The 26,731-nt window shown below is 47.1% G+C and overlaps 1 protein-coding gene across 1 annotated transcript in view; it reads right to left on the bottom strand.

Annotated features, from left to right (window-relative positions):
- The window catches only part of NCAM1 (neural cell adhesion molecule 1), a 92,743-nt gene that overhangs the window by 43,749 nt on the left and 22,263 nt on the right, over window positions 1-26,731 (bottom strand). The window contains 2 exon segments of the mRNA XM_053963270.1: window positions 448-666; window positions 1,480-1,554. Coding sequence (XP_053819245.1) covers window positions 448-666; window positions 1,480-1,554 — 294 coding nt within the window.

The following is a 26,731-nucleotide window of genomic DNA, read 5'->3' as shown; positions in this document are numbered from 1 at the left end:
TAATGATTTTAGAAGGTTAATTAATTATTTTATTATACTACATTATACTATATTACACTAACAAGAACCATTACTAACTAATTAGAAAACTTGTGACTTTCTCTTGAGAGTCCCGACACACGCGTGGATCTCACTGGTCAATGAATTTAGAACACCCTCACCAGTATCTAATCAAGCAATCACCTTGGGTAAACAATCTCTAGAACACATTCTACACGGGCACAAACGGAGCAGCGAATGAGATAAGAATTGCTTTGTCTCCCTCTGCTTCTCTCAGGAGAAACCCTGAGAAAGCTGAGTCTCTCTCTGTTCAGAGAGAATACCACACCCCCTTTCCTTTCACCCTCCTCCAAACACTTCAAACCTTTTCCTAGGAAGGTGAAACAGTTTCCTCCCTAGCCCTGCCTCACCAAGAGAAAGGAAACAGCCCGGGGAGCGCTGCCTTACGGAAGATCTTGACGTTGACGGTGGCCTCCGAGTCGCCCTCCTCGGGGCTGCTGACCACGCACTTGTAGATGCCGGCGTCGTCGATGTTGGCGTTGTAGATGGTGAGGGTGGAGGAGAAGTCATCGTTGCGCACCACCGAGATGCGCTGCTGGTTCGGGCTCAGCCGCTCCCCGTTCGGGGAGAACCACGAGATGTCCTTGAACTTGGCCTCGCCGGCCACTGCAGGGGGAGAGAGCTGCGCAGTGAGACAGCGCGGCCCCGCACGGCCCAAAGCCCACTGCTGTGGGTTTGACTGACCCCACTGCTGAGGGCTCTGCCCCAAACCCCACAGCTGAGGGTCTGTCCCAAACCCCACTGCTGAGGGTCTGCCCCAAACCCCACAGCTGAGGGCTCTGACTGACCCCATATCACAGTGAGACAGTGCGGCCCTGCATGGCCCAAAGCCCACTGCTGTGGGTTTGACTGACCCCACTGCTGAGGGTCTGTCCCAAACCCCCCTGCTGAGGGCTCTGGCCCAAACCCCACTGCTGAGGGCTCTGACTGACCCCATATCACAGTGAGACAGTGCGGCCCTGCATGGCCCAAACCCCACAGCTGAGGCTCTGCCCCAAACCCCACTGCTGTGGGTTTGACTGACCCCACTGCTGAGGGTCTGCCCCAAACCCCACTGCTGAGGGTCTGTCCCAAATCCCACTGCTGAGGGCTCTGCCTGACCCCACTGCTGAGGCTCTGCCCCAAACCCCACAGCACAGTGAGACAGCCCGGCCCTGCATGGCCCAAACCCCACAGCTGAGGCTCTGTCCTAAACCCCACATCTGAGGGTCTGTCCCAAACCCCACAGCTGCCCCAAACCCCACTGTTGAGGCTCTGTCCGAAACCCCACTGTTGAGGCTCTGCCCCAAACCCCACTGCTGAGCTCTGTCCCAAACCCCACAGCTGAGGCTCTGCCTGACCCCCCAGCACCAACACCATCCCAGCAGGGTCTGTCTCATTTTTAACAAACCAACTCAGGGGCCTGCAGCCCGCACGCACCTTGACATAGGAAGAACTTGGACTCTCCAACGCTGATCTCCCCCTGGCTTGGAACGATGTCCACTTGGAGAGAGGCTGGGAAGGGAACGAGCACAGTCAGACAAGGGCTGTGGGCTCCAGCAAAAAACCTCTGCCAGCCCTACAATCCCCACGGACCCCTCCTTCAATTTACAGCCCAGGATGACACCTATTTTCTGATCTGAACTGCTGGTTTTAAACACCAGGGGAAGGCTTTAAACACCAGAGGAAGGTTTTAAACACCAGAGGAAAGTTTTAAACAAGAGATAAAGGTTTGAAACACCAGAACAAGGTTTTAAACACCACAACAAGGTTTTAAACACCACAGGAAGGTTTTAAACACCAAAGGACAGCATCCTTGTCCTGCCCATTCCCATTTACCAGCCGCCCCTCCCAGTGCACACCCACGCAGGCCCAGTGCCCTTTTCCCCCAGCATCATCCCTGCCTCCTTCATTGCATAAATTATGACCCATTAGGCAGAAAATGTAATTGGATTCTGGCTCTCCTCCAGCTATAGCTTAATTCCACAGCAGATCTGTGGCCTAACAAGCCTGGGTCAAGTTGAATGTGGGGACACCAAAATAGGTTTTCTTTGGACAACAGCCTCTGCGCTTTCATGTAGTGCATGAAAATCTGAAAATCCCTCTCCCAGAGCAGCTAATTTTACCTCCAGACCACAGAGGCATTATTTCAGCTGCCAAGCACTCCTGGGGTTATAAGAAACAAGCACTGCTTCAGGAATGAAAACCTGGCTGCGTGTGCCAATGGCAACATTCCTTAAAGTGCAGGGGAAACATATGGACTGGGGGGTCAGGCACTGAGCCTGGAGCTCCCACAGCTGAGGGAGCACTGCCTGCCCTCGTTAGGAAAGCACAGGACTACCAGGATTTTCTGAGCACATGCCTTTAGCCAACAAGCACCCTGCCACAGCGCTTCTCTGCAGGAGAAGACTGGAAGCACTAATGGGAGCTGGATAATCCCAGTGCAAGGTGCCTGCACTTTCCTGCCTCTCCTCCCTGGGGCTCAGCAGGCTGTCCCGATAGATGCCCAGACCACTGGGGGACAGCCCCAAACCCCAGGAACGCAGCTGGAAGCAGAGCTGGGAGTGCTCCAGTTCTGGCCAGGGTCACACGGAGGGCTGCACGTCCTGCAGGGACTCCAGACAGGGACATCCCGGTAGCCCTGGACCTCCTGAGTCATGGGAAGGAGCTGGGAAAACCAGCCCAAGGAAGGGCTTTCAGAGCACTTTTCTGCTCAGCACTGGTGAAACATAAACTTTAAGAGATTTAGGGATTTTAGAGGAGCTAAGATTTTAGTTAGAGATAAGCCTTACTAGAGTTAAGTAAAATAAAGGGATTTTTTAAGTAGGCCTTGAGGAAGTTAAGAGTTAGTAGTTAACTAAGAATTGATTGCTTGTCAACACAATGTTTAGTTAGCTGGGTTTGTAATGAAGAATATAGAAACTGACAAACAGCTTTTAGGAACATGAGACAATTGTGGGCCTCCTCTGTTCTGAAACCAATTGAAGACAGGGAATGGGAGTTCTACCAAGGTTCATTTGTCATATTTGCATTGAAAAGGCAGAAAGGCCAGAATGAGGAAGACTTCATTTACTTCCTCATTTTGGGACCCCTCCCCATGAAAGGGACCACCGACCCATTTCAAGGAACAAACTCTGCATGCTTAATGGCTTTGGGAATGATTAGCATACGGAGCGAGGAATGGGATGTACCAAAATGATGAATATGTATTTGTGTTTTGGGTATTCAATTCTGGTGTGGATAAAAGGACTCTGTAACCATTGGAAAGGTGCAGTGTGTATTTGGGAGCTGTCCCGCACGCTGCCCGGCGCCGCAATGAACATACACTTTCTAACTTCAAACTGTTAGAGTTTTTGTCCGTCACAGGTGGATATTGGTGCTAGATCAATATCCATATTTCTTTAATCAATCACTGGGTGCAGCTCACAGAGGCCTGACAGAAATTCAGCCCCGTTTCCCTCCCCACAGTGCACTCTGCAAACGCAGCCCTGGCTGGGCTAGTCAGTGCCTTTCATTCCATCCCCAGGTGATGTCTGCTCCAGGCTCTGTGGGAAGCACTGAACTCTCCACCACCCCGAATTCAGCACCTGGGCTCTGCCTTACAGCTTCCTTCAGCCTGGCTGTGCCACATTAGCTGCAACAACAGGAGGAAATCACACAGCCAGGGAATATCTCACTGGAAATACAGCCAGAAGGGCCAGGCAGCAGATCTGGGGCCAGGCAGCGACACCCAGCTCTCAGATTTTCCTGGTTTTGGGTTTTTTTTTCCCCAAGGGCTCAGCTCCTTCTGTGCACTGAAGTGCTGGGTGGATTTTCAAGAGAATGAAACCTGGAAACCACCCCTGGGAAGGCAAAACTGTTAGACAGGAGAGAAAGAAGGACATGCCTGGTTCTGCCTCATTCAGTCAGTGCTCCCTCTGCTCCCCCAGCTGCAAAGTTACCATTAAATCCCATCATTAGTGGAGTAGGGACAGCATTTCTGCCAAGGCTGTGCAGAGGGGCAGCAGTTCCTTCACTGAACATCAGCTCAGCCCCTTCCCAGCGTGAGGGAGGCACAGGGGGAACCTCCTGGGATTGCTCCTAACTCCAGGAAGGCACTTTTCAAAGCCAGGAATTGCCATGAGACCCCCAGGATAAACCAACCCCCTCCAGAGCAGCGTGCCCAGCCCAGGAACAAGATGCTCAGGTTGATCCCAAGAGCCAATTCCCACCCTTCTCCAGCAGGATTGGGAGCTCCCAGTGCTCACCTATGCACAAACACACCCAGGGGAGTTATTAAAGACACAGAATGAGAAATCCCAACATTTCTCTTCTGCCAGAGATGCAGAGGAGCACATTTTTTTTTTTTTCCCCAGTCTCTCTTGGTGACTCTCCGGGGGATTTTGGACAGGCTGTGGGGCTGCCCTAGCCCTGGTTTGCAAACACTTTGCAAACACTTTGCACTCCAGGGATCTTGTCCTACAGATCCCTGGAGACGAAATTAGGGACGAAAGAGCCCAGCTGTGCTTGTCCAGCAGCCCCAGCCACAGAAGCTGCAGGTAACTTCTGGAATTCAGCTGCAGGAGAAGGAAGCATCCCTGTGAGGGAGCCACTCCAGCTCCTCTGTCCTTGCTTCACACGGGGAGAGCTCAGCCCTGGCTGGAGCAGGATTTGCTGCCACTGTCACCTGGACAAACAGGTCCCCAGAACATCTCACAAACCACCTCCCCACTCCTCAGCTCGGGCTGGGATCACACTAACAAAGCCAGCACTGCTGGGTTTAATCGCTATTTAATCGTTATTTTTGCTTTGCAGTTCAGGGAAATGGGGACTATTTTTTCCACTCTTCATTTAATAGACACTGCGAGCCCATTTGTATTCTGCTTCCAACTTCAAGCAATAAAGGCCTTTTTAGCATCACATAATAACTGCATTAAAAGGCCTCTTCATAATCACACAATAACACTTTTTATAGCTCTGCCCTCCCCCATATCTTTTATCTGCTTATAAAGTTCCCCAGCCCCCAAAAAATGCTGAATAATTCCCCATTGATAAAAAAAAAAAAAAAAAAAAAAAAACCAACACAACAAATTTGCTAATGCAACTTCCTGTTCATCTGTAGTTTAATATAATTAGTTTTGCATCCCAACAAAAGAAATGAGCTCAAATTAAGCCGTGATTTTGGTAATAGACAGGGAGGCTGTGTCCCTGCTGGGCTCACACTGGGGTTAAGGCAGGAGGCTGTACCTGTAAATAAAGTAAATAAAGTAAATTGTTGGCAACGGGGTCCATGGCTGCCCAAATTCCAAAGGTGACACACCAGAAACAGGAATATGAGTGCTCTCACTGCTCTGGCTCCACAGAAGGAACGTCCTGGAACACTAAATACACTCAATTAGGGATTTACTGTGGGGCTCTGTTCCCTCAGATAAATGGGAGTCCATTCCAGTCCCTCAGATAAACGGGAGTTCATTGCATTCCCTCAGATAAACGGGAGTTTATTCCAGTCCCTCAGATAAATGGGAGCTCAGCCCCTCACATCCCTCCCTTCCTACAAAACCACTGCTCCTCTGCAGCCCCCAGCACTGCAGCTCTGACCCCGAGGGGTCCCACTTGGAGCCCTGGGGGCCAACAAGGACTGGAATCCCTCTGGCCTCACCTCACTCCAGCACTGGAGTCACTCCAGACTCAGATCCCCAGAGATGTGTCCTCACCGCAGCTCCCATCAAGGGCTAAACTCAGTTCTAAGGGTTAAACTCAGTTCTAAGGGTTAAACTCAGTTCTAAGTATTAAACTCAGTTCTGAGGGCTCTCCCTGCCAGGCACCCCTCCCAGTCTGAGCCCAGGAGGGAATTTGGATGGGGTTTGCCTCAGAGGGTGTCTCCAGGAGCAGGAATCCTGTGCTCCTGTCACAGGTAACCCAGGTAACGAGGCATTACTGCAACAAAGCCCAGAGAAAACCCAAAAATCAAAAAACCATCAAAAATATCTGGGTAAATAAAGCACAGCACGGATGAGCTCAGCTGTGACCGAGGCCTTGGCTCCACTCTCACAGGCTGTACCTTTAATTTTGCTCATTTCTAGCAACGATTCACCAATTAAACCCAATTCCAGAAATAAAAACCATCAGGAAAGAAATATCTCCTGGATCTAATGGCCACGGCTCGTGGAGTAAGGGCGGGATTTGTAGGGCTGGTGAGCAAAGCAGATTATGGTGAAAGCCCTCGGGATTTCATACACAACAAAGGCTTAACAAGACAAAGACAAGGCTCCTGTGCACGGTCACTTTATTAAAAATACGCTGACTGCTCAGGAGGAGGAGGAGGCAGCAGCTGGGATTGATCCCAGCTGGGCTGCAGATCCAATTCCTCCCCCAGGGTCGCCATGGCAACCACTCCCTAAATCTGCCAGGAACTGGAGGAGGGGACTGCTGATTCCTTTGGGGAATATCAGATCGTGGAGAGGCGGGCAGGGAGCAGCAGCTCAGCACAGAACACCCCAAAATAAATAAAGGTGTGCCCAAAGGCACCTTCAGGGGAAGAACATCCCAAAAAGCCATCCCCAAAGAACATCCCCAAAGCCACCTTCAGGGGAGGAACACCCCAAAATAAAGGTGTGCCCAAAGGCACCTTCAGGGAAGAACACCCCAAAATAAAGGTGTGCCCAAAGGCACCTTCAGGGGAGGAACACCCCAAAATAAAGGTGTGCCCAAAGGCACCTTCAGGGGAGGAACATCCCAAAAAATAAAGGTGTGCCCAAAGGCACCTTCAGGTGAGAACATCCCAAAATAAAGACACCAAAGCCACCTTCAGGGGAGGAACACCCCAAAAAACAAAGGTGTGCCCAAAGCCACCTTCAGGGGAGGATCACCCAAAAAAATAAAGGTGTGCCCAAAGCCACCTTCAGGGGAGGAACACCCCAAAAAATAAAGGTGTGCCCAAAGGCACCTTCAGGGGAAGAACATTCCAAAAAGCCATCCCCAAAGAACATCCCCAAAGCCACCTTCAGGGGAGGAACACCCCAAAATAAAGGTGTGCCCAAAGGCACCTTCAGGGGAGGAACATCCCAAAATAAAGACACCAAACCGCTTTGAATTTTTAAATGACCACAGGGCACACCAAAAAATGATACCATTAACACCTTTTCCTACAGAAATTTATGAATTGCAATAAAACTTCCCAGACATTCTCAGTGTTTTTACATGGAACACAATTTTATGCCTCTTTTGACAGCATTCTTGATAAAAGCTTTTTATTACTATGGATCATAAAACTAATAGTCCTATTTACCACAGCAAATATTTTCATTTACCTGAGGCTGGGTAAGCCAGGATGCTTTATGGAGCCATTAAATCAAAGTATGGACAATTTTAATTAAAAACCAAGCAAGTTACAATCTTGTGCTGAAAGAGAAATCAGGGTGGGCGACTCTGCACCGTGGGGAGAACCCGGAGCAGATGAGAAAAACAGGATTTGGAGAAGCTCAGGATTCAAGGCTAATCTTGCAGCAGCCAGTTTGCCTTGGCAGCGTGCTGAGCAGCACAAACTGCATCCTGCAGGGAACACAGGATTCCTGCCTTCCTCAGGCAGGGGTGGCACCAGGGAGGAGCTCCTCCTCCTCCTCCTCCTCCTCCTCAGAGGAAGCAATCCCTGCTCTCTGCAAGCTGCATTCCCCCACGGCCCATCAGCCAGCCCCAGGAGCACTCCTAGCCCGAGATTTGATCCTCAAGTGTTGTTGCACGGCCTCCCCAAAGGGGCAGTAATTAGTATTAACTCCATGATTGACAGAAAACGAATCAATCTCTGTCTTTATTAAAAAAAAACCATTACTCTTATAAACAGTCACGATACAACTAGACCTCACTGGTCCTCCAACCCAAACTCCATCAGCACTGATCATGCGTGGCACAGGTCTGTGCTTGGATTTTTGGAGAACTTCATTTGAGGGAAAGAGGGCAGGGTTGGAATCCTGTGCTGTGAGCACCTGACTTGTAGGCACAAGGAAATTGGGTTTCATTTCACTGAAATAAAGGCAGTTTCTTGGCTGTCCTGACCTCTCAGAATCCAGATTATCCACAGTGGATATTGGGGCTGAGCTAAGCCATTCCTGGCAGGTTTTGCCTTTATTCCTTTCTGGATCCTCTGAAGGAGCAGATCAGCAGGGTGGTGCTTTCTGACCTGGTTAAGGAACCATCCTCTGGTAAACAAATCCCTACAACACATTCCACATGTGCACACCAACGAGTACAACGAATTAAGGTAAGAATTATTTCTCTTTTTTTTTTTTTCTCTGATCTCACTGACTTTCCCCCCAAAAAAAATCTGGGAAAGCTGTCTGTGACCAGAGAGCTGCTACCACACTCAAGTGTTGAAAAGAATTCCTCTTTTTATGTGGTGCTTTAGTTCAGGGCACGTGTTTTTAGCAATGGTTAGAGCTGAACCAGCTGCAAAGCCTGAAGCCCAGTATTTGCTCCAGGGATGATGAACTCCCGTGGAACACCCGCTGCAGGTTCCCTCCAGGAAGGCACATTCCAGGCCCAGCACATCCCTCCCATCCCACACTGCAGAGTTAATTCCTCCCTCTGCCTATCACAGCCTCGCACTGGAATTCTCAGGAGGAAAATGAACCTCTCTGTTCTGTTTCAGTTAAAAGGAAGAGGAGAGGAAACACAGAATGCAGTTTTTGTCTCTTTTCCCTGCTCCCAAGGAGGGCAGAGCACGCAGAAGCGAAGCCCTGACGTTCTGCACCGCTGCTGCGGGAGCGCCACTGCTGGAAATGCACTCAAGTGGGTTTTGCTCTCGCTGCTCCAGCAGGAGGTGGAAGTGTCTGAGGAGTCACACCAGGACTTGGCTGAAGATGGAGAACTCATCTCCAGGGCACCAGGCTGTGCTTTTGAGTTTTTTTGAGTTTTCTGCACCTAAAAGGGAAGGGACTTTGTAAAGCTCATCCAGCTCCACCTTCCACTACCCCAGGTTGCTCCAAGCCCTGTCCAAGCTGGCCTTGGACACTTCCAGGGCTTCTCTGGGCAAGCCCACCCTCCCAGGGAAGGATTTATTCCCAAAATCCCATCCAAGCATGGCCTCTGGCAGTGGGAAAACGTGGAATGTTCCACCTGCATTTCTGAGAGTTACGGCCTCTGGTGAATTGTGGCTCACAAAAGTGCTTTGGAGAGACTGCTGTAGATTTTAGTAGTTTAAATTCGTATCTGGAGCCGTCTTCTGCCGAGTGTGAAGTGTCAGAAATCAATAGTTTATTTAATGTGTCAATTAATCTTTCATACCTGGTGGGACCTGGGAATTCCGTGGTAGCTGAGTACCACTGGATAGTTTAGACTGAGCTGAAAATCAGACTCAGCCTGACTCCTCTGTCAGGAACAGGAATTACCAAAGCTGCCCTGCCTTACACTAAGACTAAACAGTCTCACTTTCCCTTGCTATGTGAGGTGAAGAAGAAATTTCATTAATAAATTAATTGACATTAAGAACATGGGGAGGCTGCTTCACTAAATAAATGTTGTTTTTATCTACATTTGTCGACTAAATAAAGCCACATGGGGAGAGCAGAAGGCACGAGGAGGTGAAAGAACAAGAGCACATGTCAGTATTTATAATTTTTGTTGCTTTTTTAGACGAGCCTTCACTGCTGATGAAGAAAACCACTTAGCCCATGGCCAAAGCCCTGCCATGGGACAGACCATGAAGATGCTTCTGGGAATTTGGGGACTTGCTAAAAGCATCAGTGCCTCTGGAAATACCACTGGAATTTGTGGGCAACGTTTCAAGTGTGTGCTAACTGCAAGAGAACCTCCAGAATATCCTCAGGACTATCAGAATCATTAATGAAAACTGGAATATTATTATAATGAAAACAGAAGGCAAAAGACTGGGAAGAATAACATGCTAATACAGTGCCCTATTTGCTCAGCAAGCATAGGAACCAAAAATCCCCTCAGGCAAGAGAGAACTGAGCTTGTTTACTGCTCTCTGCTGCTCAGCACTGCTTCAACTCCCTGGCCGGCAGAATAAAGCCAAGGTGAAGGCAATAAATCAGAGCCCCTCCTCATTCGGCCACAACGGGAACAGTTCACACAACCCCGAATTTACACATCATTTACAGCTCCAGAAGCTCAAAAATAGGTGATGCCAAGGGAGAAACAAAAGGAATCTGAACCCAGCCAGGGGGTCCAAAGGCCTTTAAGCATCAGCTGTGACTGACAGGATAAACACTCCCCACACTGCCAGGAGCCAAGAAAAGCCTCCATCCACTGTCCTCTGGGAGGGCTCCTGGAAACCCAGGGAGAATTCAGCCCAGCAAACACAAGAAATGTAATCACTGCAACTCATCAGTTATGCAAGGCAGACAAAGAACGTTTCAGCTGAGCATCTGTGCCCCAAAATTTAAGAGAACTGTCAGGAGTTCAGCTCCGAACCTCTCTTGGTCTCTGCAAGAAAGGCACTCCTTGAAATAACTTACTCCTCCTTGCAAGAATTTACTCCAAGTAAGCACCAGAAGAAAACCTCCAGCGAGCTCCAAACACAACTGGATTTTCACACCCCTCCTTCTGCAGTAAAATCCAGGATAGAGGGAAAAACTGAAGAAAAGGGAACCAGACTCCTGCTGCTGCTGGGTGCTTGACACTGCATTTGGAAAAGATCTCTGAGAAAGCCCCCATGAAATAAAGAAGGCACGCACAGAGATTCATCTTCTCCACACAGACCCAAGCACACAGGGCACAAACACAGCTCAGAGCTGGCTCCTTTATCCCTTTAGTGCCACATTCTGATTTCCATCTCCTCAGTGCATTGCTCTCTCTGGGTTTGACTGAGTTCAGAGCCTCGGGCCCCACGTGCTCAGCATCTTTAATTTATGCTGCACACAGAAAACACCCATCAAAAGGAACCCTCCAGGAGGAAAATAACGGGTGCAGGCTGTAAATTCACTTTAAGCCACAGCTCATCACTGCCATGACCAAGAGCTGGATTAAATCCATCAAGGCTTTTAATCTGTGCTAAAACCACTGCGACTCCACCAAAAGGAATGGCCAAAATGTAAGCACAGATCTGTAATCCCAGGGAAGCACCAGCAGCCTGGGAGAACCACGCACACCAGCCCAGCACTTTGCTTTCCTCCCAGCTTTGCACCCTGCTGCACTCCTGTTTTTTTTCTGTCTCCTCCAAAATTTCTCCTCACAGGAGGGAAATATCAGAACAATTTGGTCCAACTGCTGACAGAAAAAGCTTGGAATTAGTGGCACTACAATTAAACAGAGAGAGAGCTAATAAAACTGGGTGTTAACCATGATTTTCAGAATATTGGGGCGTAAATTAAAGGTCCAAGGCAGGGTTTCTCTGATGAAGCTTTTCTCCTTTAGGTTCCATGGAGAATCTCAACCCCCAGGCCTCATTCAGATGCACAAAGGGCCCATCCTGAGCACTGACACCTCCTGTGTGCAGATTTTTGGTGCCTGCTCTGCAGCTCCCAGCCCCTTTATTGGGATGTGCTCCCTGGGCAGGCTCTGTCCCTGGGATTATTACCCCGTGGAACTGCAGCTGAGTGCTTCAGGGCAGGGCTCTGCTTGCAGTTTAAAGAGCATTCTGCACCAGGCACGAGCCAGGGGCAATAGCTGGGCACGGGCAGGAGCTGCTCTGGCAAGGTTAATCCCTGGGATAATCAATATCCAGGGGCAGACTGCACCCAGCCCCTGTTTGCCAATGGCTGGGAGTGCTCCACCAGCCTGAGGGTTTGGGGCTTCTCCAGCTGCCTTGTGTATGTGACTTTCCTTCATTCTACACCTGAATTTCCTTCATTCTACACCTGAATTTCCTTCATTCCACACCTGAATCTCCCAAATTCTGGCGACAACAACACTCCCAGGCACAGGGTGGGACTGCTGGGGAGTCCTGCAGAGCCAGGAGTTGGACTTGGTGATCATTCTGAGTCCCTTCCAGCTCAGGATATGCTGGAGTGACTTTTGGTAAGGGTTACAAGTCCCAAAATCTCGACATGACTTTGAGCACTGATGTGTTTGACTGATGTTAACAATGGGGCTCTCATGTAATCAGGTTTACCATGTTTTCCTGGTACCTACCTAGGGTTTTAATTGGAATTATAGTGTAAGAACTACTCACTGAAAGGGAACAGGAAGGGAAGGAGATGCTCAGTGATCTGTGAGGGCAAAGACCTTTAAAGCACCTGAGGATTCCTGCTGCATTCCTCCCCTCCCACACTCCCTGCTCCTCTCCTGGGTGTGAAACGACAGCACAAGAACAGCAGCACTGCTCTGGAATACAGAAAACGGCCAGAAAAGGCAGCAGGAGTCAGAGAAATGTCCTCTGAGAGCAGCAGAGAATGGAAATGCTCCCAGAATGCCAAACCCAAAGGCAGACACGCAGCAGGGATCGATGTGCTGAAAGGACAAACCCAAGTGTCACAGCCTGGCCACAACTCCTGCCCCACTAAAAACCCTCCTGCCACCAGCACCATTAATTGCTCTTTGCTTTAAAACATCCCCAGGGAGCAGTGAGATGCACGGCTGCATGGCCCAGATACAATTTCCTGCTTTCACCTCCACCTCCAGGAGCCAAGATCTGTTTCTGCAGCCCAAATCCCAGCCCTGCATTTCCCAGCCTCACCCAGACCCAGGGCTGTGCAAAGAACCAGGAACACGAGGTAAAGTGAACGCGCTGCAAACTCTCCCCATCGTTTCAGGCTGAAAAAAAAAGGAATTTCATCAGTAGAAAACTTCATCTGGGACAACAAAACATTGCCAACAACAAATGTGTGGACAGGCAGCATGAAACCAGCCATGGCAGAAGGGAAGGGATGAAACTGGAACACCTTCTTCCCAACAATTCCCATTAAGTAATAAATTGTGTTCTTTGTTATCTACATTCCTTTGGTTATTTGCCAAGTCATTTTCTCACCATCTCCCAAAAAAAACCAGAGTTCAGGATGTCACCTTTTCCCTGAGAAAACCTGGCTATAAAAACCCTGCCCTATCAACATACATCAGGAGAAAAACCCAAAAAAACCCCACACAAATCAAAACCTACTGAGTTTAACTGACTGAATGAACAGTAAAAAGGTAAATGCAGTTTTTCTGGTTTATATTAAAAACAATACTGGTGGAAACTGGGGCAAATAAGGCCAGGAAGGACAAAGAGCAGATCTAGGCTGCAGCAGAAAATCTTGACAGGATGAGCAATGTCCCTGACATTCTTTAGTGGCAATAAAAGTGGAGAACTGAACATTCCTTATAGAAAAAATAAAAAGGAAAACATGTCTTTAGACCTCCTCCCTTCATCCCCTGCCCACCAAGCACATTAAATAATCCTTTGTAAGTGTCCATGAAAACTGGGACTCCTGCCAGGTTCCTGAATTACATGGATGGGGTTTTTGCCCTCCTAAACCAAGTATTTTAAGGTCAGAAAGCACCACCCTGCTGATCTGCTCCTTCAGAGGATCCAGAAAGGAATAAAGGCAAAACCTGCCAGGAATGGCTTAGCTCAGCCCCAATATCCACTGTGGATAATCTGGATTCTGAGAGGTCAGGACAGCCAAGAAACTGCCTTTATTTCAGTGAAATTAAACCCAATTTCCTTGTGCCTACAAGTCAGGTGCTCACAGCACAGGATTCCAACCCTGCCCTCTTTCCCTCAAATGAAGTTCTCCAAAAATCCAAGCACAGACCTGTGCCACGCATGACACACAGAGCCAGGAATCATCACTGCCCTCAGGACAGCCGTGGAAAACATCCACTCTAATTCCACTGTAATTCAGGAAGGGCTTGGACTCAGCCAGACAACACAAGGTTAATGGCCATGGAAGGGCAAAAAGGACGTTGTGCTCCCATTTTCCAGGATGCCTTATGAGGAAGAAAGAACTGGCATTGAAGCTAGTTCAGCAAATGGAAAAGCAGTATTAACGTTTCTGCCACTGAAAGAAGCAGGTTTGAGATGCCCACTTCCACCAGGATGCCTGCAAGACATCACAAACTCCCAGCTCAACCACCTCCCATCCACGAGCTGGTTCCACTCAAATAATCCCAGTTACAGCGTGGATTTTCTGTCAGAAAAGCAGAAAAATTGAGCAATTTTTTCAGTCCTCCAGCCTGTGACTTTCACAGGAAGTCAAGGCAAAGCACAGCTTCAAATTCTTCCTAAAAATACCTAAAAATACCCCATGATATCCTCCTGCCTCAACCCACCCCACACCATTTCTGAACTCCTCCAGAGGTGGAACCTCTGGAGCAGAGCAAGGCTGCCCCACGGTGTGCTGGGGGATCTCAGGGGGTCCCGGTTTCACCTGGACAAGCAGGGCAGAGGCTGTGCTGGGAGCTGTTGCACCAACACCCCTCTCTGCTGGGGGGTTTGGGCTGGCTGTGCACAGCCAGGAGCTGGACTTGGCTGACCCTTGTGGCTCCAGCCCAGGATATCCTGAGATTCTGGGCAGAAAGGGAGGAGTGGAAGGAGGCAGCAGCCACCACTTTCCCTTATTTTCTCCCCTTACATTTTTATCAGGAGCAGATGGGGCCCCTGCCCAGAGCCTGCTCCAGCTCCCCACACAGCTGCCCAGCTCTGCCACTGCTATTTCTGCATCTCTGGGACACATTTCTCCTGCCACTAACAACTGCTTGCTCTGCTGGAATGAAGACCACAGTGGGGCTGGGAAGCCCTGTCCCTGTGTCGAGGGTTTATTTTTGTATTCCTGCATCCCACAATGAAATCCCACGAACGTGGCCCCTCCCCAGGAAGAAAAAGCAGCTGGGACAGGCTGCAAGAAGCACGAGCACAATGCAGACCAGAGAGGTAAAATAACCAGCATTCCTTATCCCAGAGTCACTGGATGGGAAAGAAAAACTCATCCACCCATCCCAAACTGCTTCTGTTCTGCTCGGGTCAGTCCAAAATGCAAACCCAACCCGGGAGTTTCCAAAGCAGGAGGCAGAGCTGGCACTAACAGCAAATCCTCTCTGAGCAGGGGCCTCAGTTTGGGCACGGTGACCCCAGAAATGCCACAGCGTTATTGTAGTGGCACTACAATTAACAGAACTGAACAGAAATCCTGTGAAAAACCAGAAATAATTGAACAGAAAGAGCCAATACACATCAGAGGGGTAACCACGACTTTCCGAATATTGGGGCATAAATTAGAGGTCCACAGCAGGATTCCTCTAAAGAAGTTTTTCTCCTTTAGGTTCCATGAGGAAGCTCAACCCCCAGATCCTGTTTCAGGTGTACAGGTGGACCTGAACACCTCATGGCTGGAGATTTTTGGCACCTGCCCTGCACCCTCAGATCCCAGCCCTTTTCCTGAGGTGTGCTCCCTAATTCCCAGCTAAGAACGGAGCTGGATCCCAAGAACAAGCTCTGCTGGATGTCTTCCACACACACAAATCACTGAGCTGACCCTTGGGGCCTGCTCGTGCTGCCCCAACGCTGTTTCAGGTGTACAAACTGAAATAGTTCAGCCTTTGGGTCTCTGGGAAGGACCTGCATCCTCCAGACAAACCAGGAATATGGAGCAGGAGGTGCAGTTATGTTCTGAGGGTTTACACATCTGTGCTGCTTCATTTTCACTCCACATCTCCCCGTTACGATCTCCAAGCGCCCCAGATCCAAAGTGGTTACTCAAGTCCAGTCTCTTTCTTCTGAAATTATCCATCAAATCATGAATCTTTTTAATATTCCCTCATTTAGAATCTTTGATCTTTCATCTCTAAGGAGAAAAGGCAGTGCAGGGAAGCCTGTTAGGCTCAGAATAATTCCCCATAACAACCCCAACCACCAGCAAAGCAGGGAGGAGGAATGAGTGCAGGGAATTCGCACAGAGGAGGTGAAACCAGGAAATTTAAGTGAAATGATGACACAAAACCTGCATAGAACCTTCTGTGCCACTCTGTACTGATTATGCAATTATCAGTATATAATAATAATAATAATAATAATAATAATAATAATAATAATCTTTATTGTTGTGAATATTTTATTGTTTAAATTATTAATAAATATTATTATTATGAATATATAATTATTATTATTGTGAATAAATAATAAAATTCTTTCTCCAGCTGTGCGTGGGAGTGCACAGTGCAGCCCCAGCAGTGGCTGATCCATGTGCCCTTCCCTTCCCCAGGCACAACAAAGGCAATAAAACAGCTCCACTCCAGCCTGGACTGAAGCAGGGACTCAGGTGAGGGAAGGATCTGGCCCAGGAAAGGAGCACAGCTCTCCCTGGCATGTTAATGAAGGCAGCATCATTAACACCAAAGGGCTGCAGAGCTAAACACACAATCTTTGAACCCAGCCAAGCAAGCCAACGCTCGCATCAAACAACCAGGTCAACCCTTCCACTGCCCCCGTTATTAAAAGGGGAATTCTTGTTGTTATAGGATGGCATTAAAAGGAATTTACTGGCGCTTTTATGTTTCACATTCACTCGTGCAGTGCTGCAGTTATTCAGAGTATTTGGCACGCCGGGTTTGCAGCCACAAAGGGCGTTTTGTTTCTGCTGCAGTGAAGGACAAGACAGGCAGGGACAGATAAAAGGAAGAGGAAGACAAGGAGACAGAAGATGACAGAGCAACGCAACAGCAGCGCCACAACCGAGGGAGCAGCACGCTGAAAACCTGAGGGGAAAAACCTCTTAAAACAAAGGCAGGCACCACAGACCACAGCAAGCAGAGGAATTTCACTGCCAAGGGTAATTCCAGCGCTTCTCAGCGAGTCTGTGCTGCGTGCCAAGCATGACAAAGAGCAGCGAGCCAGAGAGACACTTCCACAGCACAGCCCCCTGTGCTGACCCACCACACCACCTTCCACACTGAGACTCTGCAGAAAAAAAACTGCATTTTCATCTTTTATTTCACTGATCTGGCTAGAGGCAGGATGAAATACCAGCAGAGTCTCACTCCGGGCTGGGAGCTGCATCCAGCATAAACCCAGCCGTGATGAAAGGAAAGGAATCAATTCCTCTTCCCCCGCTCCAGTTTTGGCCTTCTTTTCCAGGCAGCACTTTTCTTCTTGTGCAAGTCCTTGTCCTGAGCTGAATTTGTATTTCCTGCAACGAGACAGCTCCCGGGAGAGGCACCTATGGAGCTCCTCAGAGCCAGACTGATCAGTGCAGACAGCTCCCAATTAACCAAGGTTTTAATGGCATCTCATTCCCATCCTCATGGGGACTGGGAGCAGCCCAGCCTTCCTCCTCCTCCACCTGCCAGGGAAAAGGCAGATCCCACAGAAGAAAGAAAAAAACAAACAGGGAAAATCCTACAGATGCCACAGAAGGAAAGAAAAAAACCAGGAAAAATCCTACAGGTCCCACAGAAGGAAAGAAAAAAAACAAACAGGGGAAATCCTACAGATCTCACAGAAGGAAATAAAAAAAACCAACCAGGAAAAATCCCACAGAAGGAAATAAAGAAAACAGGAAAAATCCTACAGATCCCGCAGAAGAAAGAAAAAAAAAATGGGGAAAATCCTACAGATCCCACAGAAGAAAGAAAAAAAAATGGGGAAAATCCTACAGATTCCACAGAAGAAAGAAAAAACCAGGAAAAATCCTACAGGTCCCAGAGAAGGAAAGAAAAAAAAACAGGAAAAATCCTACAGATCTGACAAAAGGAAATAAAAAACCAGGAAAAAAATCCTACAGAAGGAAAAAAAAAAAAAAAAAAAAAAAAAAAAAACAAACAAAAAAAACCAGGAAAAATCCTACAGATCCTACAGAAGGAAAGAAAAAAAGCCAGGAAGAAGAAGAAAAAGGAAACCCAAACCCCAACAGGCAGCCCTGAGAGCCTCACTCTCCCTACAACACAGAATTGAATATTTCAAGTGAGAAAGACTCCTGGGCTTTGCACGGGAACGGCAATTTTGGGAGGAATGCTGCGAGAGGAGGAGGTGGCAGCAGGGGTGGAAGCAGCCCCAGATTGTGATTCCCTCCAAACCTCCTGCCAGATCCACCCAGGAAAGCAGAATTCTCTGCAAGGAGCCCAGGAGGATCCAATGTGTGTTTCAGTTAAGAAGTGTGAGAGAACGAGCACAAATCTTGTGCTGTGCTCGGTGCCTTTGGGCGCCGACTGCGCTGCAGCGTTTCCTCTGTGCTCAACCGTGTCCTCACCAAAAAGAACGGGCTGCTGTAGCCCATTGACAACAAAATAACAATAAAGTAATGAAAAATAAGAAAATAATAGAATAAAATATAAAATCACATCTATTTTATATACGTTATTTCTATTTTCTCACCCTGAAAACACATGATATTTTATATTATTTCTGTTTTATCACACTATTTAAATAAAATAATGAAATAAAATATAAAATCACATATATTTTATTTATATTATTTCTATTTTCTCACCCTGAAAACACCTGATATTTTATATTATTTTGGTTTTATCACACTATTTAAATAAAATAATGAAATAAAATATAAAATCCCATATATTTTCTATATATTATTTCTATTTTCTCACCCTGAAAACACCTGATATTTCTTATATTATTTCTGTTTTATCACCCTGATATTTAAATAAAATAATGAAATAAACTATAAAATCCCATATATTTTATTTATATTATTTCTATTTTCTCACCCTGAAAACACCTGATATTTCTTATATTATTTGTTTTATCACCTTGATATTTAAATAACAAAATAAACTATAAAATCCCATATATTTTATATATATTATTTCTATTTTCTCACCTTGAAAACACCTGATATTTTATATTATTTCTGTTTTAGCACCTTTATATTTAAATAAAATATAAAATCCCATATATTTTATATATGTTATTTCTATTTTCTCACCCTGAAAACATCTGATATTTTATATTATTTCTGTTTTAGCACCCTGATATTTAAATAAAATAATGAAATAAACTATTAAATCCCTGATATTTTATATATGTTATTTCTATTTCTCACCTTGAAAACACCTGATATTTCTTATAGTATTTCTGTTTTAGCACCTTGATATTTAAATAAAATATTAAATCACATATATTTTATATATATTATTTCTATTTTCTCACCCTGAAAACACCTGGTATTTTATATTATTTCTGTTTTATCACCCTGAAAATCCCTGATATTTTATATTATTTCTATTTTCTCACCCTGAAAATCCTGATATTTTGTATAATTGTTTCTATTTTTTCACTCTGAAAATCCCTGATATATTATTTCTATTTTCTCACCCTGAAAACACCTGATATTTTATATTATTTCTATTTTAGCACCCTAAAAATCCCTAATATTTTATATTATTTCTATTTTATCACTCTGAAAACCCCTGATATTTTATATTATTTCTATTTTATCACCCTAAAAATCCCTGATATTTCATAGATATTATTTCTATTTTAGCACCCTGAAATCTCATGACATTTTATGAACATTTCTGGCTGCAAAGAGAAAAATCTCAACGTGCTCTTTCTAACTTCCACCAGGATCTGTCCAAAATTACTGCCAAGAGCCAGGGACAGCAGGTGCACCCCAAAAATGCTCCAGGGGAAGGATGGGGCCGTGGGGGAGCCTCGTCTGGGTGGATAAAAGTCTGAAAATCTCTGCCATGGTAACAGGGATGGTTTGGGAATGGTTCAGGGAATGAATTTGGGGATGAAAATTTATTATTTCCTAAAAATGCTGAGCAGCAAGTTGGGACGGAGTGTTGCCAAGCCTCCCCCTCCATCAGCACCTATGAAAATCCAAAAGAAATCTATGCACTGGTTAATTAAAATAAATAAATCTGGGCTCTTTCTTTGCTGGATGAAAAGCCAGGGGGAAAAAAAAATAAAACTGCAAGAGGCAAAAAGTAAAGGCAGGGAGTCCAGCAGGGCCACTGGGAGCTGTGTGACACCAGCCCAGGATGTTTGCATAACTAAAGCACCCACCAAAAAACATCCTCCCCTCAAAAAAAAAAAAAAAAAAAACAAAAAAAAAAAAAAACACAAACCACAAAAAACAAACAAAAAAACCACAAACAAACAAACAAAAACAAAAATAAAAAATATAAAAAAACAAAAAAAAAACACAAAAAAAAACCCACGAAAAAATAGAAAAAAAAAAAGGAAAAAAAAGAAGAAAAAACCCTAAAAAATCTAAAAAAAAAAGGAAAAAAGGATAAAAGAAAAGGGGAAAAAAGGGGAAAAAAAAGCCATGCTGGCTGTAAATGAGAGCACTCAGGCACTCAGGTCACTGCAGTAAATCACAGCCCTTAATTTCATGTGAAAGGAGGGAATGTTAGCCGACCACAGGACCCTCAAAGAGGCCTTTGTTAGGAGGGAGCCCTGGCCATAAATACATTTCAGAAGCCCGGAGAAAAGGGGCTTAGAAAGGAAAATGCCTCTGGATTTTTTGGCCTTATTTTCTCACCTTTCAGAGGATAAAGAAGCTGAAAACCAAGAAGAGCTACAAGTGACAATTAAGCTATTAGCACGCCCCAGGAACCCTCTGGGCTGCTCAATTTCAGCAGCACAGAGCTCCCCCAAAAAGGGCTCTGGTGCCACAAGGACCTTCAGGAGGAGCAGAAAAAAAAAAAAAGCAGGGATTGGGAGTTACCCACCCTTCATCTCTGCTGCAGATCCCACCAGCAGCAGGGGCACGGACCAACACCTGAAATTCACCATCCCACCTGATCAATGGGCATTAAAGGCTCTTGGAGCATCTTCTCCTGCTCCTTGTTGTCTCCTCTCGCCCCCAGGTGTTTTCCAGCACTGCAGATCCTGCCTTGGTAAAACTACAGTGGGAATGTCAGTGGTGAACTGGGGAATGGCTCCCAAAATCCTCACCAGTGACCCCTCCATCCCCTGGCATCTGATCCTGGCCTTCCCATCCCTCCGTGACAGCTCCCTGCGAGGTCAGCTGTGAGCAGGAGCTGATCCCAGCTGCAGCTCCCCCAAATCCAGAGCCCTGTTCTCCAAGGAGCCTCGAAAAAAGCTCTGGAGAACAACAATCCCAAAGCCAGGGGCTTCAGGAGGGAGCTGTGAGAAATTATTTCAAACCCCACGGCCAAATGACACACCAGGAATAAGTGGGGAGAGCATTAAAATTAAAGCTGGACATTTGCAGCCAATTAATGGATGAAATTGAGGGGGAACCACTCTCCTGCAGGGAGAGGATGCTGCAGGTGGTGCCAATAATTCTGCCCAAACCAGCAACATGTCCAAGGTGGATTCACATCTGAAATTTTATCTTTTTTCCCTAAAAAAGCGTGGGGATGGGAGGATTCTCAGCAGGAATGAATTCCCTGTCCCCTGACACAACAGGCTGGGTCTGGAACTGAGGAAATTGGGGAAAGGATGAACTGAACCTCAAATTGAATCCCAAATTGAATCCCAAACTGCAGCCCAGATGAATCCCAGCCTCCTGGGAGCACCTGCACTGTGCTGGGGACAGACAGGACTGGGCACAGAACCAGCTGGGAATAAAGTGCCTGAGCTTGTATTCCATGGGCTCCGTGCTCCTTTCCCATGCTGCCAATGTGTGCAACCCAAAATGGATCAAATCCTCCCCAAAGTCAGAGCCAGGAGGTCCCAGGCCTGTGTGGCACGTGGGGATAAACACAATAAACCCAAGCACTGCCTTAGTGACTCGGCTAAACACAGTGGACAAACCATGAAACAAACTGAAGCCTCCAAACTAATAAACACCTGCCCTTAATCCATAAAAACCAGGCAGAAATCTCCACGTAAACAGCAGCCAGCTCCTGCAAACAAGAACTGGCACCATTCCAGGGCCTAAACTGGGCTTCCAGTAAGGGAGCAAAACTTGGAACTCAGCTGAGGAGAGGCCTGGAACAGGTTTGTTATCACGCAATTAAAGCACTGCTAATTTCTTGTGCAGCAAATGCAGAACTCCTGCTCCTTGCAGGGTGGATGGACAGCAGCAGGGATGAGGGCCAGGCAGGCAGGAGCAAACACAAGTCCATAGGGAATGGATTATACATGGCTTAAACGGCCTAATCCACTTTGCTTTCAACAGGTCCCACATAAACAAGGCTCCAGTGCATGTTAAATAAAAGCCCCATGAAATTTTAATGAAAAGCAATATGCAGTTACAGAAACTAATCTGCTAAATGGAATCATTTCATAAGTGGCAAATTCTGCGAGGCAAGAGGAGTCATGAAATAACCTTATCTAATGCCCAGTATCTGAGAGCAGCGTGAAGATTGGGTTTAGGGGAGAGCAGCGTGGAACAGAAGGTTTTCCTGGCCCAAATTACTGGAATTATGAAGCTGTTCTGAACTCTGCCCCTGACATTCTGCTCCACCTAGAGCAAAACACTGCCCATCCTTGTGCTCCTCCCGTGGTGCTTCAGCCTGACTTGTTATTTTAATATTTCCTTTAGGTTGGTGACAGGTCCAATAGGGCACCAGTCCTGCCAGGGCACTGGAGACTCCTGTCACCCAAATCATTGCAGTGATGGCCAGGAACAGGAGCCACACCCCAGTGCCACGAGCAATCCTGTCCCTCACACGTCCCCATCCATGCCTTCCCCTGATTGTGGAGATGAACACACACAAGCCAAACCCCACTGCACTCCTGACAGCTCGTCAATGAAAATAAGATTTCCCTGCATCACAGTCACCAGGCATTTCTAAATCCCATTTTTTAAGGCCTGGGGGCCAGCACTATTAAAACCCAAGAAGAGATTTTGCCTCAAGGTAAAACAGGATTAGGAGAAAAACCCCTCAGTCTTTCTTTTCAGGGCTCAGCTACTTCCTAAGGCTGGATGCAGTCTCGGTGCAAAGCAGCAGCACATAAACAGCATTTGTTGTCTGCAAAGCTTCCTTCCACACACATTTCATTCCTCACCCCTTGGAAAGGAATTAAAACCCAAGCAAATTGCTTTTGCAGGCAGCTGAGCTTTGGTTCAGGCTGATACAGGGACCTGAGCCTGGGGTGGAGCAGGCCCATGGAGAAGAACATGGGGATGGTGTAAAACAGATTATCAGGGGCCCCTGGCACTGGGAACCCCAGCTGGCAGCTCAGCTCCAGCAGCCACATTCGGGTTATCAATCGTTATCTACGGGCAGGCAGCTGATGTGATCATCTCTGTGTGCCTGAGCAGCAGCCCCTGGTGCACAGCTAAAACACTGCCCAGAACCTGATCAGTGCACTGCTCAGAACCTGATCAATTCATGCCCAGAACCTGATCAGTGCACTGATCAGAACCTGATCAATTCATGCCCAGAACCTGATCAGTGCACTGCTCAGAACCTGATCAATTCATGCCCAGAACCTGATCAGTGCACTGATCAGAACCTGATCAATTCATGCCCAGAACCTGATCAGTGCACTGATCAGAACCTGATCAATTCATGCCCAGAACCTGATCAGTGCACTGATCAGAACCTGATCAATTCATGCCCAGAACCTGATCAGTGCACTGCTCAGAACCTGATCAATGCTGATCAATCAGCCCCCAGGGAGCCGTGCCAGCTCCCACCAGCTCGTTTCTCTCTGCAGCAGCCCCGAGCCTGGGAAGTGCCACTCCAGAACTGCCCACTCCAGGCCACGGGGACTCTGCAGCACTGACCACAAACACTGACCACAAACACTGGACACAAACACTGACCACAAACACTGGACACAAACACTGGACACAATCACTGGACACAAACACTGGACACAATCACTGGACACAAACACTGGACACAATCACTGGACACAAACACTGGACACAAACACTGGACACAAACACTGACCACAGACACTGACCACAAACACTGGACACAATCACTGACCACAAACACTGGACACAAACACTGGACACAATCACTGACCACAAACACTGGACACAAACACTGGACACAAACACTGGACACAAACACTAAACACAAACCCTAAACACAAAGCTGAGCCCAGAACCTGACGGGGTCTGCTTTGCTTGGAATGACCCCCAAATTGTAAAAGTCCTTGTTCCCCAGCCAGCAGCCGAAGAAGAGGTCTGGAATGTGTGAGGTGGAGGTTTCAAGGTTGTTTATTCTCTCTTATCTGTAACATTCTCTGTCTGACCTGCCCAGGTCTGTCCAGTACAGAAGCCATGGCAGTCTGCCTCTGCCTCGGGCGGCTCCCACACGATAAACTCAAAATTACACATTGCCTGTTTACAGATCTGTGCCAATGCCCACCACCCGTGTCAGACAGGGAATCTCTGCCTTCAACAGCAGAAAAGTGTCAGCAGCACAGCAGGACATGGAGGGCAAGACAAAGGAGAAAAAGGCCAGGACACGCCCAAATCCCTCCTTCTTGCACCCCTGAATCACATTCTAAAAACCCCAAAATTCCACTTTTCCACCCTGTGTCAATTCCCCTATTACACCACTCAAACCCTTGTGGCTTGTAATTCCTCACAGAGAGTTGGCAGCTTTTCCCACAGGCTAAAATCAAAGCCACAGGTGTTTTTGACTTGGTGCCAAGGTCCCCGAGCCCCTGCCAGGGTGTGGAGCCAGCCAGGGCAGCCACAGGGATGTGCTGGGCTCCAACAAGAGCCCACCTGCCCTTCCTTAACCACCTCAGCAATGAAAACACCACAGAGCCAGCCCAGCTTCCACTGGACATGAGCACGTGCTCTAAAAAATGTCACTTTCCCTGCAGGACATCAGAGCTTTGCTCCACAGGTAGAGAGACTTGGGGATTATTTTGCAATCTGTCTTCACACGTTGCTCCCTGCCTCAATATCCACCCCAAAATTGAAATGCCACCACAAAACCCATTCACATATGCAGCCAGCCAAGCAGAAATGTTACAGGGATGAGAGAGAGATGAAGGGAAAAAAAAATCAAAAAGATAAATTAGATTAGTCTTTTGTTCACTGTGTCACATCAGATTCTCTTGAAACAACTTGAAAAATGAATGTGTCAGGAAATTGGGGCTGCTTATCAACTCTGCAAACTGCAACACCAAAGCAACCAGACAAACTGTGTATTTCCCCCCTCCAATGTGCAAGATAATTGCCATAAATCATATGTTTCATTCCTTAATTATTTTGAAAAGGGAACAGATGATAAAGAACGAAACACCAGAAAAAAACGAGCTGCAGTGAAAACGAGGAGGGAAGGGAAGAGGCTGTGCAGGAGTGATCCTACAGGGGCACAGCTGATGGAATTGGATTCCCTGATCACTGATTAAAAATCAATGCACCTTCCCCAAGCTCACCTGTCCTACCACAAACATTTTCTACCTGGGTGGGGAGCTGTTAAAACCTAAAGCAGTTTTGGGTTGCTTTTAGGCCATTTTTTTACCATTCTTTCCCTTCAAAAGTAAATAATGTATAGTTGTGTTTGTTTTCCAGTGAGTCCCATTCAAGAATTCATTTCAGAAAGCAGATTTCTCACAGAAAAATGTCACAGCCAAGGATCCAACAAATCCACTGACAAAATACAATCCCAAGGGTTTTTTGCAACACTGAATATACATTCTATTATTTAAAAGCACTGAATATACATTCTATTATTTAAAAATGTTATGCAGCCCTTGGGAGCAACCGAAAAAAGGGAGAGGCAATATGATTTATAACCCAGGAAGAGGGAAAACAAGGAAAACTCAATTGAAGTATGTTTGGGGACAAGAAGTGATACAATTTCCTTGTTTTCCATATTGTCTCTGTAGGGAAACTCTAACCATGAATAGGCCTCTTGTTCATTCTGGGGCATCACAAGGCACCAAGTGCAGCCAAATCCCACCCTGAGCTCTGGGAGCTTCCACTGGAGAGGAACAACAGGGAATGGGGCTTGTCCTTGTGGGACACTGCCACCTTCATTAGGGTCACAGCCACTAATTACAACCACGAGCGCTCCGAGGGCTCCTTTCCAAGCAGATGTGCAGAGAATCCTTCTTGGGGTCTGGGTGTCAGGATGACCCCGACAGTGTAAAATTCCTCATTTCCCAGCCCCGCAGCCAAAGGAGTCTGAATGCCCAGGGTCGGCTTCTCAAGGGTGTTAATTTCCCTTCTCTAGAACATTCTCTCTCTGCCCTGCTGAGCTCTGTCCAGCAGCTCGGCCATGGCATTCTGTCTGCCCTCAGGGCAGTGTTCACATTTTATACCAAAAACTCCGTGTGCCGTGGTTACAATAACGTGCCAATGTCTGTCATTGGTGTTGGACAGTGTGTCTGTGCCTGAAACCAACAGAAAAGTGTCACCAGCACAGCGAGACATGGAGGGTGAGAGGAAGGAGAAGAAGGTCAGGGCATGCCCAAATCCCTCCATCTTGTCCCCTTGAACCCCGTTCTAAAAACCCCAAAATTCCATTTTTCCACCCTGTGTTAATTCAACTACCACACTGCTCAAACCCTTGTGGTTTGTAATTCCTCACACAGAGTTGGCAGCTTTTCCCACAGGCTAAAATCAAAGCCACAGGTGTTTTTGACTTGGTGCCAAGGTCCCCGAGCCCCCTGCCAGGGTGTGGAGCCAGCCAGGGCAGCCACAGGGATGTGCTGGGCTCTGACAAACCCCCAGCACTTCTGTTCAGTGAGGATGATGGTAAGGCTTGGGAAGAGCAGCTGGAGAATTCCAGAAACAATCCAAGCTGCACTTCCCAAAGGCTGGGCCTGGCAGCACCCCTCCAGCCTCCCTGCCTGTGACACGCTGAAATAACAGAGAAATCTCCTTCCAGAAGCAGGAAAACACCTTTGGCACGGTGCTAAATTAGATAAAAGAAAAGAAACCAACTGGAAATTCAAGTGGCATGGGAAGGAAGATGTTTTAAA

This window comes from Vidua chalybeata, chromosome 23, assembly GCF_026979565.1.
Source record: "Vidua chalybeata isolate OUT-0048 chromosome 23, bVidCha1 merged haplotype, whole genome shotgun sequence".
In the NCBI taxonomy this organism is placed as follows: Eukaryota; Metazoa; Chordata; class Aves; order Passeriformes; family Viduidae; genus Vidua; species Vidua chalybeata.
The sequence above is the reverse complement of the archived record's forward strand: the minus strand, read 5'-3'. Positions and strand labels throughout refer to the sequence as shown.